The sequence below is a fragment of the Mandrillus leucophaeus genome, unplaced genomic scaffold, assembly GCF_000951045.1.
Source record: "Mandrillus leucophaeus isolate KB7577 unplaced genomic scaffold, Mleu.le_1.0 Scaffold367, whole genome shotgun sequence".
In the NCBI taxonomy this organism is placed as follows: domain Eukaryota; kingdom Metazoa; phylum Chordata; class Mammalia; order Primates; family Cercopithecidae; genus Mandrillus; species Mandrillus leucophaeus.
Window position 1 is genome coordinate 679,604 of NW_012103887.1, and position 8,506 is coordinate 688,109.

Sequence of the window (8,506 nt, forward strand, 5' to 3'; positions counted from 1 at the left end):
AAAAAAAAAAAAAAGAAAAAAGAAAAAAAAAAAAAGAAGAAGAAGATAATTAGTGATTGGGCATGATGGCTCATGTCTATAATACCAGCACTTTGGGAGGCTGAGGCAGAAGGATCACATGAGCCCAGGGTTTTGAGACCAACCTTGGCAACATAGCAAGATCCTGTCTCTACAAAAATTTAAAAAATTAGCCAGGCATAGCAGCACACCTGTAATCACAGCTATTTGGGAGGCCAAGGCAGGAGATCACTTGAGCCCAGGACTTCAAGGTTGCAGTAAACTATTATCCCAGCCTTGTATGCCTGCCTGGGTGACAGAACAAGACCCTGTCTAAAAAGGAAAAAAAACAGATGACTAGTTCTAGTGCAGAGTGCAGACTGAATGCATAGAGACTGGGAAAGAGGGTTATTAGAAAACTGTTGCAGTAGCCTGGTAAAAGCTAATGAGGGACCCATGTAAGGACAGAGCTGTGGGTGGCAGAAGATCTGTTGTGAGAGAGACTGAAGAGGAACAATCAGTAGGACATATTGCCTAATTTCATGTACACTAGTAGGTAGAGATGGGTGTTAAATGTTCACCGAGCTATCCTGGTTGGGTGAATTAGTGAGTGCAATTGCTAGTCTCTAAGATATGAAATATATAAGGAGGAAGAAAGTTTATGGAATACAGAATACAGAAGAAGGAGAAAGAGAGGGTTGAGGAATGGGAATAAGTCAAATTGTAGCTATGTTGGGAGGGAGATGCCTATAGACAGGTTCAGTAGTCACAGATGGAGTTCAGGACAAAGATCAAGACTAGAGTAAGTCATAAATTTTCTTAAGAGCACTCATGGAATGTGAGTCATTCACCTTCTCATAAGAGGGAAAATCAAGACCACTGCTTGGCTTTAAAGGCCAATTCCAGATGACACAGACTAGAGAACTCAGGGTAAGGATAAAATAATAAAACAATATTTGGCATAACATATGCACTTCTGGAAGATGTAATAGTCACTAACAAAGTATGAAGACACTTTGATGTGCTTATTGCATTGTAAGTAGAGTTAACAGTCTGATTCTTCTCATTGCATTGATATACCCAAAGATCAAATTCTTGAGACAGTAAACTATAGTTTCATGACCAAATATGGATTTCAAAAACTATTAACAAGTTTTTTAAAAGTCAGATAGACAGAAAACTCAGAAACATTCATGATTCTTAAGGATTAGGGAAGGTGTTATATGCTTCATCAAGTCAAAAGTAGTTGACACATGTTTAATATTGCACTATCAGATTAATTTCAAACACATTATATGAAAAGACATAAAATGTATGGAATTTTTATAATCCTGTTTCCCCTTCGTGTTTTATTTGTTGTTGTTGCGTATCAGTTCAATGTAAGATTCAAGGGTCAACATTTATCAATTTAAATGGTTTACCGTTTTCTCATGATCACTGGCTACTTGAACAATTGCTGCTACAGGGGTCACATGGGAACTGACAGAAAACCTAAGCAACGGAAGACAGGAGAAGCATACCTCACCATTTACAGAAAGGAAATATTCAAATAGTATTTTTAAGTAGTAGGTTAGGCGTCCCTTTAATGGACCGAGATGGGGTCAAAAGCACACGACCTGTAAATAAGGAAGTATGAAGAGACAGAAGAAGAAAGTGGAGAAGCGAGAGAATGACAAATTGGGTAAATCCGTAATTGTGTAACCAAGGAATGTCCTCAGAGTCTTGTACACACAAACAGACTAGACTGGTTATTCATAAAATGTTTAATTTGCAAAATTATTTTGTGAGCAAACATCTCACTCTTGTGAACGTTTAGTGTTTCAAAACAAACACAGAAACTTTTCATAATTGTTCGTGTCCTTACTGGGAACTGTCCTATCTCTATTAAGGTTTTACCCTCAGAACCAGAATCAAAAAATCTGTTTTATTTCTCTCAGCTGTCTAACTCTGTCCAATTTCTTCTCTCATGTGCCATCCTCCTTGACTATTTATGTTCAGGAATCCAGCTGTGCCTTAACCAAGAGTTTGTGGTGGGCTTAGCAAGCTTTACACGCCACATTTCCTTTCCACTTATATATTTGTGTCTTAGTCCTTCTTGCCAGCATAACAACTCAAGATGGCACTGACAGTTATTCCCAATTAAGCACTTTTTACAGAAAGTGAGAGGGGAAAGAGAATTACAGTCTGAAAGCTTTATTGTTAGCCACACACATTACTACCTCTTCCGGCTGAACCGACATAACACCTACCAATGTATTTTTTCTTTAAATTTATTTGAACTTCAGTTACACAGAATTGGGATCATATTCATACAAGCTTTCATTACACACTATTATGACGGGTCTTGGAGAAAACACTTTTACTTGTTTGTTTATTAATAATAATAATAGTAAGCAGTCATGAATCTACTACTCAACACAAGAAGTGGTAGATTGCTCTGTACTTCTCCCCCACCCATTAGAAGCATTATGCCAAATCTTATTTATCACTCCTTTGCCTTTTTATATATCATTTTATCATATATTATTTACATATTTATCTCATATATACATGTACATATAAATACTAGCTATGTGTTTAAAAAATTATATATTTGCATATATCTATAGTTTAGTCCTGATTATTTTTATTTTGTATCATGCGGTATAAAATCATCTGAGTCTTATTTTTTCACATATAGTATTGCTAATATATTCATATCATATTTCATTGTGTGGATATGCCATAATGTGTTCATCCATTCCTCTCTGACAGTCATTTGGGCTATTCACAGCTTTTCATATTTCATTGTGTGAATATGTCATGATGTGTTCATTCATTCCTCTCTGATAGTCATTTGGGCTATTTCCAGCTTTTTTACTTGTCTGTTTTAGCTATGAAAGGCACTACACTGAACAGCCTGGCACATGTCCCCTGACATACATATAGCAAAAGTTTCTCTTGTGTATATGCCTTTAAGAGGAATTGCTGGTTTGTTCAATATGTGAATATTCAACTTGAAAAGATAATTACAAGCCATGTGTAAGAGATCCCATTAGGCCTTATCCTCTCTAGCACTTAATATTTTCATGAGCCTAAGTTAGATTTAATCTTACTGTGCCCACACTACCCGAGATCCCTTATTCTCCCATAAAAACCATTAATACATGTTCAACTGGCAAACACATAAGTGTTGGAAAGGTATGAATTGGCACCTTCCAACCTTAGAATGATTGAGGCAGAATCTCCACCCTGGTTATCCCTCCTTTTCTGAGATCCTGGAATCAATTTTCATCAAAGAAAAGGAACATAACAAACCCATGCAACCAGACCATTGGCCCATCATTGGCTTGGAGCTGATCCTTTTCCAACACGGTTACTGAGAGCTTTGTTTGCAGCATTATATATTGTAGCTCCTTTACTGTGGTTGAATTTTTAGGAGATGGGTGAATGGATTTCTTGCTTCTGAATCTCAGTCTCTCTCCTTTTAGGCCATTTCCCTACATTAGATTTTCACTGATCACTTGATGTTTAGATTGTGGCTTTAGCATCCTACTTGCCTTCCTCCCTACCTGTTTTCTCAGTAAGAGAGATTCATTTCTATTAGGCTGATGCAAAAGTAATTGTGGTTAATGGTAAAAACTGCGATTCCTTTTGCACCAATCTAATAAATGAACCTCCTGTGTCTTCATTCCAACTCTCCTGACCCTGTTGTCTTTTGTGATAATTGACTTCCTAAAAGAAAGAAGCAGAAACTTCTGGACCAGTTAAGGACTATGCTTGAAAATAACTCAAGGGTAATTTCTACTGCATTTGTTTTGGTCAAAGCGATCACAGGCCCTTCTAGATTTAAGAGATTGTAGAAATAAACCCCATGTGTTGATGAAGGAGTATCAAGATCACACTGGAGAAGAGCATGTAGGATAAGGGATATCATCATGACCATCTTTGAAAAATACAATTTGCCACAATCGTCAAGACAAAATTAATCTTTTTCATGTGTGTTTTCTAGGACCTCACTTATTCTTTTCGTTCTTTACATTGATTTTTACCTGTGAGCCCAGAACTATTTTGCAAGGGGTCTGTGAAATAACATGCATACAAAATTTTGAGTAAGTAGGATAAAATAATATGACTTAAACACATAATTATTTTTAAAGTATATGTAGATGATTTGTGACGAAATTTATATTTTTAAATAATACATGTTAGAAATTCAAATAATATAAAAGAATCTGCAAATTTTTAATGTAAGAAGTGGGCCTCCATACTCAAACGTGGTTCATTAAGCATTGATACGTTTATATGTTTGTCTCTTTTTACTAAATAGGGTGTTTACTGGGCACAAGGACTTATCCTGGTAACCTTTGACTCCCTAAAATTTAGCAGATTAAGTTATATTTAGTAGGTGCTCAATAAATTTTGGCTTCACTTGGTTACAAACTTTACTTAAAAATGTAATCTCTACCATTATTTTTACACTGAACAAATACATATAAAGCACTTACTATGTTACAAACACAATGGTAGATGCTAGGAATAAAATGGTGAGCAAAATCTGTTGATAGCTTAAAAGGATGGACAGATATTGATTACAGAAGCACTCTAAAGATGTAAATTTTCCATTGTGGTAAGCTCTTTGTATTAGTATGCTAGGCTTGCCAAAATGAATTACCACAAACCGGGTAGCTCAAGAAACAGAAATGTATTGTCTCACAGTTCTGGTGCTAGAAGTCCAAAATCAAGGTGTCGGCAGGGTTGGTTCCTTCCGAGAGCTATGAGGGAAAGATCTGTTCCAGGTCCCTCTCCATGGCTTGTAGATGGAAATCTTCTCTCTGTGTCTCTTCACATCATCTTTCCTCAATGCATGTCTGATTCCCCTTTTTATAAAGACACAAGTCATATTGGACTAAGGCCCACCCTAATGATATCATCTTAACTTGATTACCTATATTAGGATCCTATCTCCAAATAATGTCACATTCTTACAGTACTGGGGGTTAGGACTTGAACATATGAAGTTGGAAGGATGCAATTTACCCCAAAGATAAAGTTCAAAGCACTGTGAGAACTCATAGTTGTGAGATTTGAGGTAGGGTGGCCCAGGAAGTCTTTTTTTAGGGAGTGAAACTGAGTGGAGACCTGGAGGATGAATGGAAGTTTACTATGTAAAGAGGAAAGATAACATTTCTGGCCATGGATATAATACACGCTAAACCCCTCAGTGAGGGGCAGTATGGTGAATACAATGGCTAAAAGAAAGATAGCAAGACTGGGGCAGAAGGGTGACATGATTAGATTTGTATATTTTAAAACATGGGGAAAATCTGAGGCCTATGGTGATGTCATTTTTTTTCCAGAGAGGATTTATGTTTGTTTCTTTTGGGTGGCTGTGATTACCAGTAATCAAAAATTAATGCAATCTGATCAGGACTAGAGATGATTTCCAGACAGGCCCTTGGACTACTGGTTTCCTTCCAGTTTGTCCTTCTCCTGGGATGTACCTGTTTAGGGTCCTGATCTAAAACCTAAGGGGTTTATCAGAACCTGCCCTCCTGAGCAAGGGGTGTGGGAGTGTCCCAGACTCCAAATATTGTACTTCTAGTTTCATGAGTCTGTCAAAAATTCTACTGAAGTCCTCAGCCTCTCTTGCATTCGTAGATGCCTATAGGCATGGCTCCAAATGCCAAGTTCATCTCTCTGCATCTCCTTTTCCTCTCAGTAGAGGTATTAGTTCAAATGACCTATTACACCATCACCCTAAATGACTGCTTGTGGAAAATAAATTGGAAAGAGGCAAGATGAATGCTGGTAGAATCACAGAAAATTTGATATTAGTCAAGCATAATGATTCCAATAACTAGAAGCAGAAAGGTGAAAACGAAAAGAGATGAGTAGATGGAAAAACATTTTTAGGTAGAATTGGCAGAACTGGGAGTGGAGTATCAAGGAGAGACGGTGACTCCTAGCTTTCTAGTTTGTGCAACTGGATGGACGGCATATCATTCACTTACATAGGGAATATGTGGAGAGAACTGATGAGATGGGAGGGGATGATTGCAAGTTTCAATTCGGATCTGTTGATTTTGAGGTGCTTTGAGATATACCACAAGCTATATCACTTAAATATTTGTATGCATGAGCTCGAAAAACAGATCTGGATAGGAGATATAAATTTTCATATCATCATGGATGGAGAAGACAGACTTGGATGGAGATTTGAGAAACTCCAATATTTGTCTGTCTTTGCAATGGTGAAAGAGGAAAAGTGGGACTGGCCAGAGATGTATGAAGAAAACCAGAAAATGAGAGAAGGTTAGTGTTTCCAGAAGGTCTAGTTAACAGTATTGATTACTGTTGAAAATTCAAGTATGATAATTATATACAGATGACTTTACCAAATATAAGTTGCTAGTGATGAGGTAGTAAACTATGACAACCTATATAAAGTTACTGGGAAGACAACACTATAAAGCTTTAAGAAGACAATAGATCAGAAAAAATTCTTTATGATCTCAGAATAGGCAAAGATCTCTTGAACAAGACATTTGTAATTGCATTAAAAATAAAATGACAATTGTAATTGCATTAATAATAAAAGATGGATGAATATGGTTACATTAAAATAAACAGCTTCTCATCCTCAAAATAGACTATAGCATTTAAGAAGCAAGGCACAGAATGGAAGAAGATATTTTTCATGTTTAAAAATGACAAAGACTCTATATTCAGACTCTATGAACAACTAAAAAAAGAAAAGAAAAAAGAAAAAGAAAGAAAAGAAAAAAGATAGGCAATCCAGTAGAAAATGGGCAAAAGACCTAAACAGATGCTTGGTAAAAAAGGAGATCCAAACAGCCAATCAATATACGAAAAAGTGCTCACTGCACTCCAGCCTCAGTGACAGAGCGAAACTCTGTCTCAAAACAAAACAAAACAAAACAAAACAAAAGTGCTCAACTTCTTTAGTAATTAAGCATATGCAAATTAAAACTACATTCCTCTCCGACTTACCAGGTTGCACCCTCCCACTCCACAATAATGAAAAGTTTGAGAACATCAAGTGCTGGCAAAGATAAATGCTGAGAAGCTGCTGGTGGGAAAACACATTACGAACAAATTTTGAAACAGTTTGGCATCATAAAAGTAAAGGCACATAAACTTTTGACCGGATATTCCATTTCCATGCATAGAACCCTCGAAAAAAATATCATATATGTACCAGAATTCCTGCACACAAAAAAATGTTCTTTGAAGCATTGTTAACATATTCCCAGACCAGAAACAACTGAAGTGTCCTTTGACAGTAGAATGGATGATCTGTGATCTTTCATGTAATGAAGAATCATACGGTAATAAAAAAAATGGATGACCTTAAGTTTACATGTAATCATGTAAATGAATCCCATAATGTTGCCTTAAAGAAGCAAGATGCAAAAACAAACCACACACACACACACACACACGGTAATTCTAACTATATGGTTAAAAAATGGGTAAATGGCTGAGCACAGTGGCTCATGCCTATAATTCTAGCACTTTGAGAGGCCAAGGTGGGAGAATCACTTGAGCCCACAAGTTTGAGACCAGCCTGGGCAGTATAGTGAGACCCCATCTCTAAAAAAAAAACTTTAAAACATTTTAATGGGTAAAATTAAAGTATATTGCTTAGAAATATGTACACCTAAAGGCTAAAATATAAAAAAGCAAGAATGGGTTATTACAAAAGTCAGAATAACATTTACCTCTTTGTGAGAGGAAGGGGACTATAACTGGGGAGGAGGTGGGGGGAGTTTTGGAGGAATGACGCTATTCTACTTTTTGACCAGAGTAGTGGTTATAACAGATGTAAGGTTATAAAGAATTGCTTTCTAATTATTCTGTAAGCTATATATGTTTTATGTTCTTTCTGTTTGAAAATTATCTCACTATAAAAAAGTAAAAAAAAAAGACTTCTAAAATTGTATTACTTAATCTTGAATAAATATTGCTATTTTTGCCACTGATGCTTTTCAGCAGAAATTGAGTAAATCAATGTGATAAATGAGGCTAGTAAAATATGACCACACATGATGTGAGGCTAGTAAAATATAGCCACACATGATGCTTCATTTTGCTGCTAAAAATTCCCTATATTTGTGGAATCAGATAAATATTTAATTTTTTTTGTTAATTTCTAGGTCGGCTCATTACAAGCATGCTTTCTTGCAAAGAGGAATTTCCAGATTGATGTATATGAAGCTAGGGAAGGTACGTCCATAGTGAAAAATGCAGGATGAAGGCTTGGCATGGTGGCTCCTGGCACTGTGGGAGGCCAGGGCAGGTGGATCGCTTGAGGCCAGGAGTTTGAGACCAGCCTGGGCAACATGGCAAAACTCCATCTCTACAAAAAATACAATAATTAGCTTGGTGTGGTGGTGTGTGGTAGGAGGATTGCTTGAACCCAGGAGGCGGAGGTTGCAATGGGGCAAGATTGCGCCACTGTGCTCCAGCGTGGCGGAAGGAAGGAAGGAAGGAAGGAAGGAAGGAA

The 8,506-nt window shown here is 36.8% G+C and overlaps 1 protein-coding gene across 1 annotated transcript in view; it reads left to right on the forward strand.

Annotated features, from left to right (window-relative positions):
• The window catches only part of KMO (kynurenine 3-monooxygenase (kynurenine 3-hydroxylase)), a 66,287-nt gene that overhangs the window by 9,121 nt on the left and 48,660 nt on the right, over nucleotides 1-8,506 (forward strand). The window contains exon 2 of the mRNA XM_011990026.1: nucleotides 8,157-8,226. Within this exon, the coding sequence (XP_011845416.1) occupies nucleotides 8,157-8,226 (70 nt within the window). The remainder of the gene's footprint in view (nucleotides 1-8,156; nucleotides 8,227-8,506) is intronic.